Genomic DNA, 23,862 nt, shown 5'->3' with positions numbered 1-23,862 from the left:
CTATGTGAGAATATGAGTTCCAATTTAGCCTTCCTGTCATGATTAAGTCACATGTAACCACATGGCCTCATTCAGCACAGCTGTTCCCCAAATGGCCCCTTCAAGGACTAAAAACAGGAACTGGCCTTGTTGGTCCTTTGTTCTGATTATGCCAATTGGTCATCTTAAAACAACATAAAAATAACCCTGAACTCATGTTATTAACAAAAGATACATGAACAGCCACTATTCTAGACCCCAGGTATAAAAATTATGACTTAAAAATTAACCATAAAAAAATACACAAGTTCTCTACAGTATTAATTGCTTAAAATCACAAAGAACTTATTAGGCTGCCAGGAAAATTCAGTTGCCAAGCATAATCAGACAACCCTCACATATTCCGGAAGTACACCCAAGTGTGCTTAGCTAATATCAGTTCGCTGGACAAAGACTGATTCTACATACTTTCAGGTGTGGCTTGCTCTTCGGGTTTTAAAAAAAAATACAACTGCATGAGGTCACCCCAGCACTTCCTCTGACTCCCCGTGAAGCTCCCTGAAGTCTCTACTCCATAAAACCGTCCTCCCACACAGCCCTGCAGCATGAACAAGCAGCATCTGTTTAGCAGAACAACTCTGAGAAAGTTTATCTAATAAGAATGAAGTAATGCTCTACATTTTTAAGTCTCATTCCAACTCAAGTTTCAGTGATTTCTCAAGGCTCATTTTTCTAACTTGTTCTAAAGATTTACTAAAAAGCTGGGCAGTTAAAGCACTAAATAAGAAAACTGTCTTATAAAGCAGTGTGTTGTCCTCTACGTTACCTGTCCTAAATTGTATCATTATGCAAGTCAGGGGTTCAGAAACGTATAAAAGGAGCTCAGAAGAGGGCAGATACCATCAATTAGACAATTTAGTGCCCCTGGGATAGCACTACTATATTTAAAAATATTCAGTCCTTATTCTCAGAGTAATTCCATCATTTCACATATCTGTAACTACAGGAGCACACAGTTGGGGGATACTATCTGCCTCTCCCATATACTGGTAACATACTCACTAAACAAACATTTCTGAGTGCCTGCTACGGTAGTGGGCACTGGGAACACCTCAGTAAGCCATCAAGCACAGCCACTGCCCATTCTAGATGGGCACAATGTAAACACAGTCCATGTGGGAAGAATACGAATACCACCCAAGGTATCAGGGACACTTCCATAGAAGCGACTGTTGGATGAAGCCAGTCTTGAGAATAGATAGAAGCAGGATGAAGATAACGAGAAATGATGTGTTTCACCTTTCCTGCTTCCTCAGCATCTTTCCAAAAATCCACACAGAGAAGAGGAAGTACGTGCACTGAAGTTTTTTGAAGTTTCTGCGTTTATAACAAAGTTCTCAGTTTCGAATCTTTGCCAATAACATCAACTGAAATTCATTCCTTTTGATTCTTAAGGTTAAACCAAATTTTATAGTAGCAACACAGAAATCTGCTTGGACACTTCAACTAATTGGGTTAGGTATTCAACACATGACTCAACGTTAGTGCCTATGCCAAAGTGAGGTTCTGTAAGCTGCGTACAAAATACTGAAATACTGCGCAGATCAATTCATTTTATAAACTGTTACTCTGTCAATCCACCAGAAGGTGGAGCTAATGCACCGACACTTGTATCCCCATTCTAATTCTCAGGGAAAGACAAGGCCACATTGCCTATGAATTCCTGTGCCTGTCACTCATCTCAAGAACTCAAAAAGCAAACAAAAAGGCATCTTTTTTCAACATAGTGACTAATTATGTTTTAATGACATAATTCCTGCCACCACCTCCACTACCAAATTAGTCCACAAAGGCACATCTGCATTCAATGTGTTCCTGCCAGAATGCACCTTATAAAGCACACTTGCAATTATTTTACTACAAGCTAAAACCACACACTGAATTAGGAGCTCTCCCTCATGGTACCTGGGATCTCCACATTCAACCGACCACCTATCTCTGCTGACTTTCCTCCCATCATGCCTTTGTTCACACCATTCTTTTATTCCCAGATTGACTTTCAACCCATTCTAGAAATAAAAGAGCCACACAGTGAGAACCACTTCGGATACCAGCACCTTCACAGATCCTGTTAGAGGGCAACTGGCCAACTCACTTCCTTTAAGTATCTCGGTACTTTCATAAAATGTTTATATTGGGCCTCATATTAAAATCCTCTATGTTTTGTTTTTTTTTTATTATTCCAATATGTTTCCCAATGTCCAGTGGTCCTGCCTGCAGCTATGCGCGCGCGCACACACACACACACACACACACACACACACACACATAACTTGCCAGCAAAACCTTTGTTAAAACGTTCTTTTTTTTCATGGCATGACTCGGTAAATAGATCCTAGGGTTAAAATAAACTCTTTGAAATACAATATACAGATGATGTATTATAAAATTGTATACCTGAAGCCTATATAATTGTCACCCCAATAAATTCAATAAGAAAAAGAAAATGTTCAAACCTATCAAAATGCCCATCCATAGGGGCTGATTAAATAATCACAAAGTCATGAAAAACTAACTAACAAGGTACAGGGCTAACATGGATAAGTCTGAGACAGCACGTGGGGGCAAAGCAAAGTGCGCTTGTGTGTCTTACTGTCCAATAAAACAAAGGAGGAAATCTGTAACAAGGCAATGACAATACGGTTGGTTTGGTACTGACTTAAAAATGATTGGGGGTAAGGAACAAAACGAACCATTCACAGAACACCAGGAAGGAAAAGAGCTGCTGTAAGGGCAGCTGATGACAGGCTGGACGGAAACAGATTGGAAACAACAGCAGACATATTTGGGGATTACGTGTGCTAAACTCACTCTATTTGTAGTCCAAATACACAAGGGATATTTATATATAACCAGCTTTATTCCTGACAAGGAGGCGTCTGGCCTGCAAGCAGTTCTGGAGAAAGGAAATGCATGTCTGTGAGCACGTGTGGTGGGCTGGGTGGCAGTCACATCAGGGGTAGTAGACGTTTTTCAGGAAGATGAATCATGTTGACATGCCACCGTGCTTTAGTCCAAGGGTTCCACAAAACAATACAGGATGCAGTTGAGGAAGCATAGAACTACTCAGCATAAATCAAAACATCACAGAAAAAAAGAAAACATTGATTATTTCAGCTCTTTCCTTTTTGTTACTTTAGAATTACTGTCATTGTTTTATTATTTATTGTTCAATAAAGCTGAGTTGTGTTGTTAAAGGAAGCATCTAATTTTAAAAATACATGAATATACCAATAAACAGTGTAAAATATTTTTTACAAACATTAATAAGATACTTATTTCCAATTCAAATAGAGAAAAAATGTGTACAAGCTAATTTCGTATTTTAGCATATCCACAAAATGCCCAGCATAAACCCTGAGGAAGTATGAAAGGATGGCAGGCAGATTTTAAATCCTGCACTGAAATATGTGAGTCATTCACAAGTAAGTCTACCCATGTCCCACAGAGTGGGATAGCAGGGACCAGTTCTCAAAATCCAGGTGACAGAGTGAGGTACATAAAAAAAGGAAGATTCCGCCCCTGAGACTTTTCTGCTAAGAGGTATTAACAGCAGACATTGTGAAAACCAATTTATATCATTCACTGACATCAAGTAGGGACAAAAACCATAAAAGAAGATAGTCAGAAATGTAAATCTAAATGCCTCAGAGGAAATCAGGCATCATTGTTTTTGGTGCATATTCTTCCTTTGATATTCTTCCTTCCTCCTCAGGTCTCATCTAATCTGTAGCTGCTCTAGCCTTACTTTCTCTAGGTCTCTCTATGAACCTCTGTTCTCATTCGTACTACCCTGCTAATACTCTAATCATCAAAGTTTCTGTCTTACAGCAAGGGTCCATGGCTATCTGAAGCTATGGCAGTAGCAGTGAGCTGAATAAAACAAGTTGGACAGTAGGGCATTTACGTAGAAGATAAAAGTTCCTCCATGTGTTTGTTATAAGATCAAAGGTTCCAAAACAGGAAGGCAGGGTGTTCACACCTGGCCACATTTCTGAATTATCTAGACACTTTTGAAAACATAGATTCCTGAGCCAAAAACACAAGGACTGGTTCAGTTCATTTGAAGTAGGGTGTTTGTGCATTTTTAAAGCTTCCCAGGTGATGCTGATGGCCAGTCAGGCACATAAACAATGACCTAAAAGAGTCCGAGAACTGCTCCAGAGTCCACAGGGGAGCACAAGGCAAGGGGACCATCCAGAGACCCCGGGGCAAGATGCAGGGCTCGGTCAGATTTTGTTTTGGCCTACAAACCTTTGGGAGTTCGTGAATTTGAAAATTCTCTGATTTAGAGACCAACATGCAAAATCAGAGCACTGCCCCAGGAACTGTTCGGCCAAGGTCTGAATCCCAGCTCCAGGGGCTGGGGGGCCTAACCTCACATCTCTGCACCTCAGTTTCCTCAACTAGTAATAAAAATGTGGGGGAGGAGATAGTAGTGAAACCAACCCAGGTCATGCAGTTGTTGTGCAAACTTGATGAGTTAAAGCATATAAAGTATTTACAACGGCCAAACCCATGCAGCATGCAGGTTCTGATTACACTCGGATGTGGATCGGCCACAGAGGCGGGAACACTGGATGCTGAGAAGCTCTCGCTGAGTGGCAGCCGATCCACGAGTGGGCCATGTGCTCTCTATTTCTCCACAATTCCTCATCCCCTGAAGGCCTTGCCCAAGGCCTACCTCACCTGTCTGGACCACCTGCCATCAGGTGACCACCTATTTAGGACTATCCTCTTGGCCTGGATTTTGCAACTCCTACTCCCGTGATGGCAAACCTCTGACACGCGTGTCAGAGGTGTCACATGAACTCATTTTTTTGGTTGATTTTTCTTTGTTAAATGGCATTTAAATATATAAAATAAATATCAAAAATATAAATCTTTGTTTTACTATGGTTGCAAATATCAAAAAATTTCTATATATGACACGGCACCAGAGTTAAGTTAGGGTTTTTCAAAATGCTGACACGCCGAGCTCAAAAGGTTCACCATCACCGTCCTACTCCCAAGTGGAAAACAACAGCTCCAGTGAAGAAATGGTAACTCCCTCCCCATACTCAGTAGCAGGCAGGGAGTGCCCCATGGAGAAGGCAAGAAGCCCCGGCGAGCGTGGGGATGACTACTGGGTGTTTCTGAGACCATCAGAATAAATAGAGTCTCCTACTATAAATCACGAAGCCTTGAGAGCTGCAACTGGCACTGCCAAATCCTCCATTTAATCAGCAATGTTTACATCTGAAGGCCTCTGCAGTGTGTCCTGGCAATAACCAGGCCCTGATGCTTGTTCTTCCATCTGTCTACCTGACAGATCTCACTGCAGCTGAAACCAGCAAGCCTCAGAATGCACACTAGTGTTCCCAACCCCTTTAGTCAAAGCAGCAGTGTGGACCATATGGGCCCTCCAGCAAAGCCAAGTGGGGAACCTCCCTAAATCAGCTATGGGTCCCTCGGGGCCTCTGCTGAGTCTGTTCAATGGATCGACAGTGACTATTAGGTTTGTATGTGAAACATAACATAAGAAAATGCACTTCCTAAGGGAAGAGACTGGGTTGGATTTAGTCGCACCTACACCTCCAGGGTCCGGAACACCGCCTACCACAGAAGGTACACACAAGGATCTAGAACACCAGCGGCAATCTCATAAGCAGAGAATAAATACTACTGATTATTATAACTGTAATTGTGTATATTATGTTTTTAAATTGAATGGGAACTATACAAGTTCACTGTTAGCCCAGAATTTGGCAAAGGAACAATCTGAGGGAACACACCTGAAGTACAGGAACCTCATGAAGAGCTTCTCAGAGCAGTTTGCTTTCTTTCTTATCTGGTTCTTATCTGGCTCTGAGTCACACACACTGATTTGGCCTTTTAAGCCAAAATTCAATTATTCCATGGAAAAGACAGGGCACACTCTGCAGGGCGTCACAGCTCTATCACAGGACTTGAAAGGAACTAATAATGTGAAGGTGTCCTGCTTCTCACTTCAAAACAATAAGATCAGCAGCACAAATTTAGCAAAATTAACACATGATGAGTCTATCTGAAGTCCTACTCATGATCTTTTTGTCAGAAATGCTCAAATTAATGTGGAAGAAAAACAACAGCAGCACCTTTTATCTAACAGATGTGGTCACTGGTGTCAAAATGTTTCTTTACCCAAACACTAATTTCACATTTTCAGGTAACCCCGAAAACCACCCATTTGTGGACATGCTAGGTTGTATGACTGTTGATGGTTTCCTCTAGGAGGGTGTTTCTGAGAGAACCACACCTCACCTCCCTCAGTTCTTACCATCAGTGCTCCATCTCCTACCGCATGAATTTGGCAATGCAAAGTTTAAAAAGAAAACATATTTAAATGGCTGCCTGGTAGTTTATTTGCCAGATGATGTGAAGAGGTGAAAAAAGTAGTAGAAAATGTCAGGAAGGAATTGGATCACTGAGGGAAGAAACTAGCACAGAGGCTGCCTGACACCACAGGAACCCTAACATCTCTTTCCTTTTTGTTTCCATGTCCAGCCGAGAGTAAGCTATAATTGGCCAAGTCAGCGGTGACACTCAACCTATTATCTCGTGGTTTCTGACAAGTTCCTGGTTTTCATCTGCTCTTGAAGACAAGAACTCTGTGTGTAACAGTCTTAATTGGGAGCCCACAGTGAGACAATCTGAAATGAGAGCTGTCCACTTGCAGAGGAAGCTCTAGAGGCAGGTAAGGAAACAGCGTCTCTACGGAGAACCTGAGTGTGTGTGCATGGGCAAGAGTAACTCCATGGAAACCTGAGTGTGTGTGCGTGGGAAACAGCTCTTCCGGGGAGAACCTGAGTGTGTGTGCATGTTGCATGAGGACGGAATAGGAGATGTCAGAATTGGGCAGCAACAATGCCAAGTAACACTGGACTGTCCCCATTTTCTCGCTTTTTGTTTGAGAACTGTAATTGGTGTTTATTGTAATACATTTGCTCATGTTGATTCTGGGATCCAAATTGGAAATTTTACCAGGGATGATTATTATTTCCAGAACAATATATCTGTGATGAGGAGATAGCAAAGAACATGCTTAAGGTATTCACCCAGTACAAACATTTCAAATACTTGTAAGTGCATGTCAAAATTGCCTCTAAAAGTGATAGTTAATTATTACAATAATATTCATGAATCCATTTTTGTCTGCAATTGCAAGTGTGCAAAGATACACAGTTAGTAGCTATTTCTACATATACTTATACAGGTAAAAAGCTTTTTATCTTTGTTGTTATTGGGATAAATTAACCCTTTAATTATCTAATAAGATATTTATTTTCCTTTTAAAGGAATGATAAGCTACAAAAACATCTATCCTATGCATAGCAAACATTTGAGTTCATGTTACTTATTGTGGTCTATGACTAGTCAACTCCATTATTTAAAATACTTTAAACATTATAAATTTAAATTGTACACAGGGGAAATGGGACATATCCACACTGTCAGCATATTCAACCAATCTCATGCAATCCATTTAGTCCAGAAATATATTTTTTAAAAATATATTTTTATTGATTTCAGAGAGGAAGGGAAAAGGAGGGAGAGAGATGGAAACATCAATGATGAGAGAGAATTATTGATCAGCTGCTGCTTGCATGCCCCCTACTGGGCTTCAAGCCAGCAACCTGGGTCAAACATTGGCATGTACTGGGTAGAGCTGCTATGTCTCCTGAAATTGGTAGAGCAGCCATATGTACAAGGTGTCCAGTAGGGCCCAGAGGCTCAGCCTCCCCAGTCACCTGAGCTGGGCATTCTAGGTGCACCCCTATGTGGGCTGTGTGCATAGTCTTAATGCAGTTGAGCCATGAGTGCTGTTGGTGTCACTGGAAGGAATTGACCTCCAGGCCATTTGGCTGTGAGGATGAGGTACAACTACAGTGGAAGAGCTGCTTTGCAGACGATATCATTATGAAGCAGGACTTGCTTAAGTGGGACTTTGGAGGTCACTGACTCTACCCATTACGTATGTCACTTGTGGATGTGTAGAGTTGTAACCTGGTATGGTTTGAAGATGTCCACCAGGAAAGAACATTTAGAAGAAAAAATAAAAATTTTCCCCAGGAGATAAAAAGTCAACCACTGCCTGGGACCACCCAACAGGAGCTACTGAATAATCTCCAGATGACTGCTACTTGTATTGGGCTTGGAAGTGCCCAGGTGAGGCCAAGCTGTGAAGCAAGGAAGGCTAGTTAGTGCCAGGTCTTGGGCTTCTTATTCGTAGGTATGGGGCACACTGACACCAGCTGCTGCTTATTTTAGAGATTTTAGCAAAGTCTGAAGCCTGAGCCATGACAGGCCATTCATATGGAAAAGCTACTGAAAAGAGCTTGGGTGTGGATTCAAGTTGGAAGGGGCAGGGTTCCAGGGAATCACCAGGACAGAGCGAACACTGAGAGTCAGGCTGATGAAAACTCAAATATGGCTGCTAGCTCTATGACAGAGGAGGTCCCAACTCAGGAACAATGAGCCCTGCAAGCACCCCCATCTGGGAGAAAGCCAACCTCGAGTTCCTTCCCCAATGCCAGACAATCCAGTTCCTCCACATATACCCCTGGAACCCCCAAAGCTGTTGCTCAGCTCTGGTGCTCAGAGGGAGCAAGTTCATGTAAGTTCTTTAAGAGGAATTGCCTGGGTCTCCAGCAGCCTCTGTGTCTCTCAGCCACAATCCCCCTGGTTTTTACAGCCCAAAGTTACGGGGACTTCTCTTCTCAGCTCTGGAACCCTGGTCTGGGGGTCTCATGTGGGGCTGGAACCCCTTGCTTCTCAAAGGAGGATTCTACAACCAAGATATCCCTCCTGATTAAAAAAACACCATACGTGGGTGTCGAACCAGCCCATCCTATGACTCCGCCACTCCCTACCAGTCACGATGTACTTTCTTTACTTCTGTAGTTGTAGGGCTTCCATTCAGCCAGATTTCAGGTGGTTCTGAGTGACAGTTGTTCTGCATTTTAGTTGTAATTTTGATGTAGTTGTGGGAGGCAGCGAGTACCAGTGTTTACCTATGCCACCATCTTGGTTCTACCCCATTATGATTTTCTTAATAAAATTTCCTCTACTTTAGCTTACTTTGTTTCAAGAATACTGTATATAATCCATACAAAATATGCATTACTTGACCGTTAATATTAATGGCAATGCTTCTAGTCAACAGTAGGCATATAATAGTTAAATTTTGGGGGGTTCAAAAGATATACCTGGATTTTCAACTACACAGGATTTGGTGCCCCTAATCCCTGTGTTGTTCAAGGGTCAACTGTATATACATCGGTGTGGTCACTTGGAAGAAGAATCTGATTTTCAATGTTCCAGGATCATATGCTTATTTTATCATGTCATTGGACTATAGGAATGGTTTACACAGGCAGACTTGAAAAGTGCCAACTTCTCTTTTATTGTGGCAGGGAAATACCTGACTGGAAAGCAGGACTCACCTATTGCTTAGAGCAGGGGTGCGGAATCTCTGCTAAGAGGTTTTTCTGTCTAGGGCAGCGGTTCTCAACCTGTAGGTTGCGACCCCTTTGGGGGTCAAATGACCCTTTCACAAGGGTCACCTAAGACCATCAGAAAACACATATATAATTACATATTGTTTTTGTGATTAATCACTATGCTTTAATTATGTTCAATTTGTAACAATGAAATTGGGGGTCACCACAACATGAGGAACTGTATTAAAGGGTTGCGACATTAGGAAGGTTGAGAACCACTGGTCTAGGGCCATTTAGATATTTATGACATAATTCATGGGCCTGACACAATTATCAACTTAAAAATTAGCCTGCTCTCCCACACTGCTGACAGTATTGGAATAAATGCTCATATATGATTACAAAAATAAAAGCCTGCTATAATTGGTCAAACATTTAATTAACTCACCCCTAATGTCTTGGCAGGGCCAGACCAAATGATTTTGCAGGTCTTATAAGGCCTGTGGGCCAGACATTCCCCCCCACCACCACAACCACCACTGGCTTAGAGGACCTTCCAGTGAGTCCAGCCCTGAAGTAAAAGGTTGGTAGGTGAGCTCACAAGGGGCTTTATCTAAGGAACATTTCCATCCAACTACAGAGGATGAATGAAATATCATTCTTATTCTAGAGGTATTTCAGTCATACATTCTTTCAGCAAATGCTGATTGCTCACCACATGGAGGCCATGATTCTGGATGCTAGGGATACTCTGTGTGCCGCAGCACCTAGATTTCATGAAGATTTCATTCTAATACACAAAGACAGAGCTTTACACCTCACTCTTTCTTCTCTAGGAAATGACACTTATAACATAATCTCTGGGCATATTGTAACTTAACAAGTGACATTTCTATTTTCTTTATAGAAATTTGAAAAGGATCCTACTCTCATCAGAAGTCAACCACTATTTACTGATTTGACACAAATTCTTGACCAAACCCTGAGAACTCCGCATGTACTGACAAAAATGGAATATATAAAACAATATTAGAATCAGTTGAGTGTCTTTGGGGTTAGCTGTAGTGTTTAATACTCTCTCTTTCCTGTCCCCTGAAAATTCCTGTCTGCTTCAGCACAAGGATCTCACTGCCTCTTTCCCTATTATAAATATCTCTGCAAGAACCACCTTTATAGAAGTGAAAAAAGGAAGAGAAAGGCTATGGTATGAGATGCAAATAAAACCCAGGACTCTGGTTAAGTATCCCTGCTATCACTAAATCTATGAAGAGTTTGAATACTGAAGCAGTCAGTCCTCATCACCAGTGCCACCTAGGAAAGTCATTTTTCAGCTCCCTGTCCCACAAAAAAACAGACTGTACAAATTATTTTCAGAAAAGAATAAGTATCTCCTTAAAATAATTTATTTTAACTTGAAGTTTTTAACTTAATATATAATGTAAACTTTTTGTCTAATCATTGGGTATTATACCAAGACTTTCTGAGTGTTGGTCTGCTGATTAGTTATGTACTAATTTTCCTCCATAAACCATAAATTTACCATATTGCAAGTCATGTTCAGTTTGTTAGTCTAGTCAAAGTGGTATGAGAAATTGTAAATACTTGAGAGGCCACATGAGTAAAAATAACGCAGACCTAGACCTAGACTATTAAACCCTCAAAAGAACCAACTGTGTCCCAGCCTAGTAAGGAAATGGCACAGTGAAGTTTCTCCACAAATGTTTTATGGGCGAATAGCAAAACAAAGGATCTTAACACACTAAATATGTCATGGAAAGAGCAACCTGCCTCACTATTTTTTATCTAAATCCACTCCTATCCCACCTAATAAAAGGTTTAGGCCATGATATCACTAAGACTAACAATCGAACCTTACTAGTAATGTACAGGGCCAAGTAATATAGCATCGTAACAAAGAACAAAGGGCATGAATTCTTTTTAAAAAAATATTTGTTGTTGAAAGTATTACATATGTTCCCTTACTTCCCCCACTAACCCCATCATTTCCCACCCACCAATCCTTCCTAGCCTTCCCTCTGAGACTCCCCATTCTGTTCTATGCTTCTATGTCTCGGATCTATTTTGTTCATAGGTTTGTTTTGATCATTACATTCCACATATGAGTGAGATTATGTGATACTTGTCTTTCTCTGACTGGCTTATTTCACTTAGTAGCATCACACACTCTCCAGGTCCGTCCATGCTGACTCAAAGAGTAAGAGATCATTTTTATTTACTGCAGCACTCATCTACTGATGGGTACTTAGCCATTGTAAATTGTGCTGCTATGAACATAAGGGTGCATACATTCTTTCTGATTGGTGTTTTAGGTTTCTTAGGATATATTCCAGAAGTGGAATCACTGGATCAAATGGCATTTCCAAATTTAATTTTCTGAGGAAATTCCATACTGTTTTCAATAATGGCTACACCAGTCTGCATTCCCACCAGCAGTGTAGTAGGGTTCCCTTTTATCTACACCCTCGCCAGCACTTGTCACTTGTTGATTTGTTGATGGGAGACAGTCTGGCAGGTGTGAGGTGATACCACATTGCTGTTTTAATTTACATCTCTCTGATGATCAGTGAATTTGTGGATTTTTTTATATTTCTCTTGGCCATCTGTATATCCCCTTGGAGAAGTGTCTATTTAGACTTTTGTCCATTTTTTAATTGGATTGTTTGTCTTTTGTTAAGTTGTATGAGTTCCCTATATATTTTGGATATTAACCCTTTATCAGATGCATCATTGCCAAGTATATCCTCCCATACAGTGGGTTTCTTTTTCATTTTCTTGATGGTTTCTTTTGCTGTGCAGAAGCTTTTATTTCGATGTAGTCACATGTGCTTATTTTCTCCTTAGTTTCCTTTGCCCTAGGACAGTGGTGGGCAAACTGTGGCTCGCGAGCCACATGTGGCTCTTTGGCCCCTTGAGTGTGGCTCTTCCACAAAATACCAACTTCTGCGCATGGGCCACGAAGTTTCAATCGCCCTGTACATGCGCACCCCACGTGGTATTTTGTGGAAGAGCCACACTCGAGGGGCCAAAGAGCTGCATGTGGCTAGCGAGCCGCAATTTGCCAACTACTGCCCTGGGAGATGTATTGGTAAACATATTGCTAGGAGAGATGTCAGATATGTTGCTGCCTATGGTTTCTTATAGGATTTTTATGGTTTCCCGACTTACATTTAAGTCTTTTATCCATTTTGAGTTTATTCTTGTATATGGTGAAAATTAGTGATCTAGTTTTATCTTTTTGCATGTATCTATCATATTTTCCCAACGCCATTTATTGAAGAGACTGCCTTTACTCCATTGTATGTTCTTGCCTCCTTTGTCAAATATTGAGCATAATCGCTTGGGTTAATTTCTGAGATCTCTGTTCAGTTCCATTGATCTAAATGCCTGTTCTTGTGCCAGTACCAGGCTGTTTTGATTACGGGGGCTTTGTAGTATAACTATATACGTTATTGTGATCCCTCCAACTGTATATTCTTCTTTCTCAAGATTGCTAAGGCTATTTGGGATCTTTTTTGGTTCCATAGAAATTTTTAGTGTGTTTATTCTAGAAATGTGAAATATGCTGTTGGTATTTTAATGGGAATTACATTGAATCTGTAGATTGCTTTGGAAAGTGTGGACATTTTGATGATGTTAATTCTAGCAATCCATGAACATGGTATATTCTTACACTTGTTTATATCTTCTCTTTTTTCAACATCCGGTAGTTTTCCAAGTACAAGTCTTCTTTGGTTAAGATTATTCCTAACTATCTTAAATTTTTTTTTTTTTGTTACAATGGTAAATGGGATTGTTTATTTAGTTTCTCTTTCTGAGAATTTATTATTGGTGTGTAAAAATGCCATCAATTTTTGGGTGTTGATTTTGTATTTTGCTACATTGCCAAATTCAGTAATTAAATCTAGTAGTTTTTTGGTGGAGTTTTTAGGGTTTTCTATGTACAATATCATGTCACCTGTGGAGAGTTTTACTTCCTCCTTTTTACTTTGGATGCCTTTTGATTATTCTATTTGTCTGATTGCTGTGGGTAGAACATCCAGTACTATGTTAAATATGAATGGTGAAAGCTTACAACTCTGACTTCTTCCTGTTCTTAGGGGATATGGTTTTAGTATTTGCCCATTGAGTATGATATTCACTGTAAAGGTTTGTCATACAGTAGGTCCTCAGGTTACTTCAGGAATCCGTTCCTATGGTACAATGTAACACGATTTTTGCCGTAAGTCGGAAACCACCTACGTCACTCACAAGGAGCATACACAGCAGTAATGAAATGAAACAGAAAGGAAAAAAAATTAAAAGGAAACAATTCCTGACCTTCATTGTGGTAAATAAATAATAAAAAATATAAAGCACATATGTACAGACGTCGAAATGACAGAGCTTTTTTTTTTATAAATACAGTAAATGGGAGATGGCAACATAACCATGAAATGACGTATGTGGAGTGCGACGTAACCCGAGGACAGCCTGTACATGGCCTTTATCGTGCTGAAATATGCCCCCTCTATTCCCACTTTGCTGTGAGTTTTTATCAAAAATGGGTGTTGAATTTTGTCGACTGCTTTTTCTGCATCGATTGATATGATCATGTGATTTTTGTCTTTCAAGTTGTTTTTGTGATGTATCACGTTTATTGATTTGTAAATATTGTACCAGTCTTGCATCCCTGGAATAAATACCACTTGGTCATGGTGTGTGATTTTTTTAATATATTGCTGGATCCCTTTTGCTAATAATTTGTTTAGGATATCATCATCTATGTCCATCAGGGATATTGGCCTGCAATTCTCTTTCTTTGCATTGCCTTTATCTAGTTTTGGAATATGGATAATGCTGGCCTCATAAAAAGAGCTTGGAATGTTCTTTCCTCTTGAATTTTTTTGAACAGCTTGAGGAATATAGGTATTAGTTCTTCCTTGAATGGTTGGTAAAACTCCCTTGTGAAGCCATCCAGACACCAGCTTTTGTTTGCTGGGATCTTTTTTGATTATTGCTTCTATTTCATCAGTTGTTATTAGCCTATTCCCCTTTTTCTGATTCTTTCTGATTGAGTTTTGGGAGATCGTATTTTTCTAGGAATTTGTCCATTTCATCCAAATTGTTCAGCTTGTTGGCATATAGTTGTTCAAAGTATTTTTTTTTAATTCTTTGTATTTCCATAATGTCAGTGGTTACTTCTCCACCTTCATTTCTGATTTTATTTCATTGGGTCCTCTCTGTTTCCTGATGACTATAGCTAATGGTTCATCAATCTTGTTTATCCTTTCAAAGAACCAGCTTATGATGTCATTGATTTTTTTAATTGTATTTTTAGTCTCTGTGTGATTTATTTCTGCTCTAACCTTTGTTATTTCCTTCCTTCTATTTACTCTGGGATTTTCTTTCTGTTCTCTTTCTAATTCTTCAAGTGGTAGGGTTAAATAGTTTATGATTAAATTTTGAAGTAGGCCTATAGTGCTATGAGCTTCCCTTTAAGGACTGCATTTTCTGTGTCCCATAGGGTTTGGATTGTTGTGTTTTCATTGTCATTTTAGGTTGTTGTGTGTTCATCTTCATTTGTTTCCAGGAAATTTTTTATTTCTTTCTTGGTCTCATTGGTAACCCATTCATGATTTAATAACATGCTATTAAGCCTCCATGTGTTTGAACGTTTTGCGGTGTTTTGACTGTAGTTAAAATTCCACTGTGATCTGAGAAGATGATTGATATGATTTGAATCTTCTTGAACTTGTAGAGACTTGTCTTGTGTCCTAACATGTGATCTATCATTGTGAATGACCCAATGCAAGTGAAAAGAATGTATATTCTGTAGTTCTGGGGTGAAATGTTCTATAAATGTTGATTAAATCCATCTGATCCAGTGTGTCCTTTACAGCCACTTTTTCCCTGTTAAGTTTTTGTCTGGAAGATCTATCCAATGAAGTCAGCAGGATGTTAAAATCCCCTATTATGACTGTACTAGAGGCCCGGTGCACAAAAATGTGTGCACTCGGGGGTGAGGAGGGGGTCCCTCAGCCAGACCTGTGCCCTCTTGCAGTCTGGGACCCCTCGGGGGATGACCACCTGCTGACTTAGGCCTGCTCCCCGGGGGATTGGGCCTAAGCTGGCAATGAGACATTCCTCTGGCAGCCCGGCAGCCCTCAGGGGATGTCCACTTGCCAGCAGGGAGCAGACCTAAGCTGCAGTTGGACATCCTTAGCACTGCTGAGGAGGCAGGAGAGGTTCCCACCACCACTGCTGTACTGGCAGCCATCAGCCTGGCTTGTGGCTGAGCAGAGCTTCCCTCTGTGAGAGTGCCCTGACCACCAGAGGGCAGCTCCTGCATTGAGCGTCTGCCCCCTGGTGGTCAGTGTGTGTCATAGTGACCAGTCATTCCCAGTCTTACTGCTGTTAGGGTCAGTTTGCATATTACCCTTTTACTATATAGGATAAAGGCCTGGTGATGGGTGGGGGCTGGCTGGTTTGCCCTGAAGGGTGTCCCAGATCAGGGTGGGGGTCCCACTGGGGTGCCTGGCCAGCCTGGATGAGGGGCTGATGGCTGTTTTCAGGCTGGCCACACCCCCTTTAGGGTGGGGGTCCCCACTGGGGTGCCTGGCCAATCTGGGTGAGGGACTGGCCAGCGATGAAGCTCCCGGCCTCTCCTTTTTTTCTTTCTTTTTTTAAAATTCTCGGATTTCTTTACCTTCTATAATTGAAACTTTGTTCCTGTCACTGGAGCTGAGAGCCAGGCTCCTGCTCGCTCCAGCTCTGAGGCCACGGCCTGCTGAAAGCAGGTATCTGGGGTTTGTTTAGCTTCTATAATTGAAACTTTGCTGCTTTCGGAGCTCAGAGCCGGGCCGCAGCAGGCGGGGAACCTTGGCTTCCTCCATGACTGGAGCAAGCAAGCCTCCTGCTCACTTCAACTGCGTGGCTGCCGGCCGCCATCTTGGCTGGGTTTATTTGCATATCTCACTGATTAGCCAATGTGAGGCATAGTGAAGGTACAGTCAATTACCATGTTTGTCTATTATTAGATAGGATTGTTGTCAATCACTCCTTTAAAGTCCTCTAGAAGTTTTATATATTGAGGTGCTCCTAAATTGAGTGCATATATGTTTACCAGGATTATGTCCTCTTGTTGGATCGATTGCTTTAGTATTATGTCATGATCATTGTTGTCTCTGATAATGGCGTTCATTTTGAAGTCTGTTTTGTCAGATATGAGTATTGCTATCCCAACTTTTTTTCTTTTCCATGTGCATGGAAATTTTTTTGCCATCCCTTCACTGTCATCCTGTGTGAGTCTTTTGTTCTGAGGTGGGTCTCTTGGAGACAGCATATAGTTGGGTCATGTTTTTGTATCTATACAGCTACCCTGTGTCTTTTAATTGGAACATTTAATCCATTTACATTTAAGGTTATTATTGATAGGCTAGAGGCCTAGTGCACAAAACCATACACTCAGGGGCAGGGCGGGGGAGGTCCCTCAGCCCAGATTGCAAGAGGGCACAGGCCAGGCCACGGGACCCCACTGGTGCACAATTGTGGCTAGAGAGGGACGCAGGAGGTTGGCCAGCCAGGGAGGGGCTGCGGGAGGGATCCAGGGTGTGTCCAGCCCGTCTTGCTCAGTTCCGATCAGCCGGACTCTAGCAGCAAGCTAACCTACCAGTGGGAGCGTCTGACCTACCAGTCATAGCAACTGGTCGACTAGTCGACTGTTGGCCCCCTGGTGGTCATAGCGAGTGGTTGAGCAGACTTAGCATATCAGTAGCATATTGCGCTTTGATTGGTTGAACAGACGATGGAACAACCGGACACTTAGCTTTTAGGCTTTTATTATATAGGATACTAATTTGTTGTCATTTTAATTCTGTATTCCTAGGTTTCTCTATTTCTTCTTCTCATTGCAGCAGTTCCTTCAGCATTTCTTGCAATGCTGGCTTGGTAGTGATAAACTTCTTTAGGCATTTTTTGCCTGGGAAGCTCATAAAGAGCTTTATTTCACACTGTATTTTGAATGATAGGCTTGTTGGATATAGTAATCTTGGTTTTAGATTCTTGCTTTCTATTACCTTGAGTACTTCATGCCATTCCCATCTGGTTTATACAATCTCTGATGAGAAATCAGCTGACAGCCTTATGGGAGCTCTTTTGTAGGTAACAAATTGCTTGTCTCCTACTGCCTTTAAGATTCTCTCTTTAATTTTTGGCATTTTAAATATTATGTGTCTTGGCATGGGCCTGTTTGGGTTCTTTGTTGGAACTTTCTGTGCCTTCTGACTTGTGTGACTTTTTCCTTCACCAGGGTAGGGAAGTATTCTGCTATTCTTCAAACACATTCTCTATCCCTTCCTCCCTTTCTTCTACTTCGGGAACACCTAGTATGCAAATATTGTTATGTTGCATGTTGTCCCACAGCTCCCTGAAGCTGTCCTCCTGTTTTATAATTATTTTTTCTTTTTGGTTCTCTGATTGATTTTTTTCTACCCCATCTTCTAATTCACTGATCCAATCCTCAGCTTCCCCTAATCTGCTGTGTATTCCTTCCAATGTGTTCTTTATTAGTCCCATTCATTCTTTATTTCCAACTGTTCTTTTTCAGGGTTACTATATCTTGTCTCATGCTGTTGAGCATATTTACCATCATTATTATGAACTCTATATCTGATAAATTTCTTATCTCCATTTAATTGATCTCTTCTGGAGAATTTTCTTGTTCTTTCCTTTGGGAGTTGTTTCATTATCTCCTCATTTTGACTGCCTGTTTGGGTTTGTGACTATTCATTAGGTAGATCCGTTACACCTCCCAGTCTCTAGTTCAGGACAGTGTCAAACACTCTTTCTGACTAATTAGATCAGGCAAAGACTCAAAGCCTCCAGAGACTGCCTCTGCCTGCAGTCTGATTGGATTCAGTCTTGAGTAGCCCTCAGGCAATCATCCTCAGGTGTGGCAAGAGGTTTCCAACAGGGTGGGACAAGTGTTTCTGCCTGGAAGCTAATTGTTATTCTCAGCCTCTTAAAGGACCTCAGCAACTCTCCACCATGTGGTAAGAGCTTTTCCAAAGGCTGGGTCAACCCTCTTCCCCCCAGGTGAAAACTGCTTGGATTGCAAAGGTCTGCCTGAGAAAGATGACTTCTGCAGCATGAGAGAATAACTCAGCACAGGAAACCAGGTTGTCTGACTTCAAGAGCTTTAACCCCAGAGCCCCCAACCATGCATTCTGCTCACATAGCTCCAGTTTACTCTGATCCACTCCCACCCCTCTCTGCCAAGCTCAAGTTGATTGGCTGCACTCAAAAATTTGTGCAATATGACAGGCCCACAGCCAACATCATACTCAATGGACAAAAACTAACACCATTTCCCCTAAGAACAGGAACAAGACAGGGATGCCCCCTCTCACCACTCCTGTTCAACATAGTACTGGAAGTGTTAGCCATTGCAATTCGGCAAGAAGAAGAAATAAAAGGCATCCAAATTGGAAAAGAGGAAGTAAAACTGTCCTTATTTGCAGACGACATGATATTATACATACAAAACCCTAGAGACTCCATCAAAAAGCTACTGGACTTAATACATGAATTTGGCAATGTAGCAGGATACAAAATTAACCCCAAGAAATCCGAGGCATTTCTATACACCAATAGTGAACTTTCAGAAAGAGAGATTATAAAAACAATCCCGTTTACCATCGCACCAAAAAAATTAAGCTACCTAGGAATAAACTTAACTAAAGAGGTAAAAGACCTCTACTCAGAAAACTACAGGACGTTGAAAAAAGATATAGAGGAAGACATAAACAGATGGAAGAACATACCGTGTTCATGGATTGGTAGAATCAACATCATTAAAATGTCCATACTACCCAAAGCAATCTATAAATTCAACGCACTTCCCATTAAAATACCAACGGCATACTTCAGAGATCTAGAACGAACTCTCCAAAAATTCATTTGGAATAAAAAAAGACCTCGAATAGCTGCAGCAATCCTGAAAAAGACCAAAGTAGGGGGGATCTCAATACCAGATATCAAGATGTATTACAAAGCCACTGTTCTCAAAACTGCCTGGTACTGGCACAAGAATAGGCATAGAGATCAATGGAATAGAATAGAGAGCCCAGAAATCGGCCCGAACCAATATGCTCAATTAATATTTGACAAAGGAGGCAAGAACATACAATGGAGCCAAGATAGTCTCTTCAATAAATGGTGCTGGGAAAATTGGACAGATATATGCAAGAAAATGAAACTAGACCACCAACTTACACCATACACAAAAATAAACTCAAAATGGATAAAGGACTTAAACGTACGACAGGAAACCATAAAAATTTTAGAAGAATCCAAAGGCAACAAAATCTCAGACATATGCCGAAGCAATTTCTTCACTGATACAGCTCCTAGGGCACTTGAAACTAAAGAGAAAATGAACAAATGGGACTACATCAAAATAAAAAGCTTCTGCACAGCAAAAGAAACCATCAACAAAACAACGAGAAAACCCACTGTGTGGGAAAACATATTTGCCAATGTCATATCCGATAAGGGCCTAATCTCCAAAATTTATAGGGAACTCATACAACTTAACAAAAGGAAGATAAACAATCCAATCAAAAAATGGGCAAAGGACCTAAATAGACACCTTTCAAAAGAGGACATTCAGAAAGCCAAGAGACATATGAAAACATGCTCAAAGTCACTAATCATCCGAGAGATGCAAATCAAAACAACAATGAGGTACCATCTCACACCTGTCAGACTGGCTATCATCAACAAATCAACAAACGACAAGTGCTGGAGAGGATGTGGAGAAAAAGGAACACTTGTGCACTGCTGGTGGGAATGCAGACTGGTGCAGCCACTATGGAAGACAGTATGGAGTTTCCTTAAAAAACTGAAAATGGAACTCCCATTTGACCCTGTGATCCCACTTCTAGGAATATATCCCAAGAAACCAGAAACACCAATCAGAAATGATATATGCACCCCTATGTTCATAGCAGCACAATTCACCATAGCTAAGATCTGGAAACAGCCTAAGTGCCCATCAGTAGATGAATGGATTAGAAAACTGTGGTACATCTACACGATGGAATACTATGCTGCTCTAAAAAGGAAGGAACTCTTACCATTTGCAACGTCATGGATGGAACTGGAGAGCATTATGCTAAGTGAAATAAGCCAGTCAATGAAGGAAAAATACCACATGATCTCACTCATTCATGGATAATAGAGACCATTATAAACTTTTGAACAATAATAGATACAGAGGCAGAGCTGCCTCAAACAGATTGTCAAACTGCAGCAGGAAGGCCGGGGAGGGTTGCGGGGCAGGAGGTAGCGGGGTAAGAGATCAACTAAAGGACTTGTATGCATGCATAGAAGCATAACCAGTGGACATAAGACATGGGGGGATAGGGGAGTCTAGGGGACTGTCTAGGGCGGGGGGATAAAATGGACACATATGTAATACCCTTTGTAATACTTTAAGCAATTAAAAAAAAAAAAAAAAAAAAAAAAAAAAAAAAAAATTTGTGCATTGACCCTTTAAGAGGGCGCCTGTATTTCCAACTATCTCTCTGGTGCAGACAGCAACCCTGTTGCTTGTCACAGCCTGATCTTATGTGGGCACCTTTCTCAGTTCTAGTACTCCCTGGTGGGGGATTAGGGGTGAGGAGTGGGGACCCAGCTTGGTGATTAAACCTCAGAATTCTCAGTGGCAGCTCCTCACAGCTGAGATAGCTCTCCGGGACTTCATCTGCTATCTGTGGGAGCCAGGCCTATACTTTCATGCCTCTGCCCTTCCTATCAGTTTCTATATGGTCCCTACTTTCCATCCTTGTTTATCAGGGTTCTCTCCAGCTAGTCTTCAGTTAATTGTGCATTTTTTTTTCTTTTTTTAGTTGTAACTCCAGTTTGGTCCTAGGAGCATGTCTGTATAGCATCCACTTACTCTGCTGCCATTTTTAGCCTCCAGGGCATCCATTTTTGAATCAGACTATGTGGTTTCAAATCTTGACTCCATACCACTCACTGTGTGATGACCTTAGTAAGTTAATGACTCTGTGGCTCATCTCCCTCATGGAAATTACTTAACATGGAAATTAAATGATTTAATATGCATGTGGTATAAGAGTACAATCAATGTTTACCAATGTCCTCATCATCATCCTCTCATGTCTCAGTAACAGAGTACAGTGTTTTGTTGACTGTAAGAATAGCAAAACCCAAAAAGATATATTCAAATTCCAGCTTGCTGCTTAGCATCTGCCTGCTCAGCTGTAAAATCAGAATAAAAATATCTACCTAAGTAGAACTAATGTAATATTTATCATAGTATCTGCACACAGCTGACAGCATAGACTTAACGTAGCAAATCCATATTCAACCAGATGGCCTCTCCTGCACGTCTCACTATCCACACTCCACCCAAAGGATATTAACCAGCATTTGATTGTGGACTCAGCTTTTAGTTGGGGCAATGAAGGTGAAGCTACCTCCCCACCAGGAAACACTTTCTGGGAAGATATACACTTCACAGATAGGATATAATCTGAGAGAAATAAATGCTACACTATGGAGTTAAAATTAGAGCTTAGGAAAAAGAAAGAATTCTGCCAGAGCCTCTAGTAGACAGAAAAAAGGAATAGAGTTAGGCCAGTGGTTCTCAACCTTCCTAATGCCGCGACCCTTTAATACATGTTGTGGTGACCCCCAATTTCATTGTTACAAATTGAACAAAGTTAAAGCATAGTGATTAATCACAAAAACAATATGTAATTATATATGTGTTTTCCGATCGTCTTAGGTGATCCCAAAGGGGTCGCGACCCACAGGTTGAGAACCGCTGAGTTAGGCAGAGTCTAGAAAGAAGAAAATGATACAGTAACAGAGGGATGGGAAGTGATATACTGTATAGGAAACAACTTCAACTAACATATTTCTTGCCCCAAAGCATGTTTTCTCTTATTATTTTCCTAACCCCTTGAACTTAACTCTATTGGAAATATTTTCCCTCCAATACTCAATCTCTGGGAACGTTTATTAATTTCATATTCAAAACACACTCTTTCCTGTTTGACCTCCCTTTTTCATGCAGTGCATACTCCCTGGCGTCTTTCCAACCTCCTACACCATTTACATGCAGTTTACAATCTGCTTCATGTCTGCTCAACATTCTTATTGCTCCAAGGCAAGTTTTACACTTTTGATGTTTCCCCCACTTAGGTTGGGGTATAAACTACATACATCAAAAAGTAAATAGTTTGTAAATGTAAATTCAATTAGTTTTGACAACAATTATTTGCCATTCTAGCTCATAATATCCTTTGGGTGGAGTGTGGATAGTCAGACGTGCAGGAGAGGCCATCTGTCTGAATATGGATTTGCTACGTTAAGTCTATGCTGTCAGCTGTGTGCAGATACTATGATATTAGTAATATGTAGTACCATGTAGTACCAATTAATGTAGTATTTTCATCACAAAAGTACCCTTGTGTTGCAGGTGTCCACATTCTGGATTGTCATAAGAGCGTAATTTAACCTATAGAACTGCATTTAGATAGAATCACACAGTATGTACCCCTTTTGTGTCTGACTTCTTTTGCTCAACATAATGTTTTGAGATTTATCGATATTGTTGACACATATCATTCCTCTTGATCACAGTGGTATTCTATAAGTATACCACAATTAAGTATACACCATTTGTTTACTCCTTTTAATCTGTTGATAAACATTTGGGTCTATTATGAATAACTTGGCTATGAGCATTCCAGTACAAGTCTTTTTGTGGATATATGCTTTCATTTTCCCCAAGTGACACCTAGGATCTAAATTACTAGCTCATAAGGTCGCAAGCAATGTGTTTAACCTTATTAAGAAGCTACCAAACCATTTTCCAAAGTAGATTTATTACTTTACAATCCAATAAAAAATGTATGAAAGTATTAATTGTTCTATTTTCTTGTCAACCATTAGCATTGTCAGTTTTGGGGGTATTTTTTTGTCTTATTTGCCATTCTAGTGGGTGTGATTTTAATCTTGTCATTTTAATCTGCATTTCCCTGTTAACTAATGATGCTGAGCACCTTTTCATGCATTACTTGGTTAAATATCTTCTTTTTTAAATTGTTTGTTCACAGTTTTTGTCCATTTATTAAAATTGAGTAACATCCTGTTTAACAAACCTAACAGGAATGAAGTCATGAATATGACCCAATGGAGCAATCCAAAAGTATCCATTTACAACAGATACTATGGAACCCAAAAGTATCCATCTAGAGCAAATGCTATGGCCCTGCCTTATGACAAGCTTCTGGCTAGGGCAGGGATAATCCAAAGGTTTTATTTTTGT

General features: G+C 40.7%; 2 protein-coding genes across 3 annotated transcripts in view; one reads left to right on the top strand and one right to left on the bottom strand.

Moving 5' to 3' along the window:
• The window catches only part of MED12L (mediator complex subunit 12L), a 423,259-nt gene that overhangs the window by 169,602 nt on the left and 229,795 nt on the right, over positions 1 to 23,862 (bottom strand). The gene's annotated exons all lie outside the window — the stretch shown is intronic.
• The window catches only part of P2RY14 (purinergic receptor P2Y14), a 57,579-nt gene continuing 40,334 nt past the window's right edge, over positions 6,618 to 23,862 (top strand). Inside the window, exons 1-2 of one of the 2 annotated variants that reach the window (XM_036350498.1) lie at positions 6,618 to 6,754; positions 13,926 to 14,044. In XM_036350498.1, the coding sequence (XP_036206391.1) occupies positions 13,998 to 14,044 (47 nt within the window). In that variant the 5' untranslated portion in view covers positions 6,618 to 6,754; positions 13,926 to 13,997. The remainder of the gene's footprint in view (positions 6,755 to 13,925; positions 14,045 to 23,862) is intronic. The other variant, XM_036350501.1, reaches the window with a different exon arrangement.

Source organism: Myotis myotis, unplaced genomic scaffold (assembly GCF_014108235.1).
Source record: "Myotis myotis isolate mMyoMyo1 unplaced genomic scaffold, mMyoMyo1.p scaffold_m19_p_2, whole genome shotgun sequence".
Lineage (NCBI taxonomy): Eukaryota > Metazoa > Chordata > Mammalia > Chiroptera > Vespertilionidae > Myotis > Myotis myotis.
This window is presented reverse-complemented; position numbering and strand designations above follow the sequence as displayed.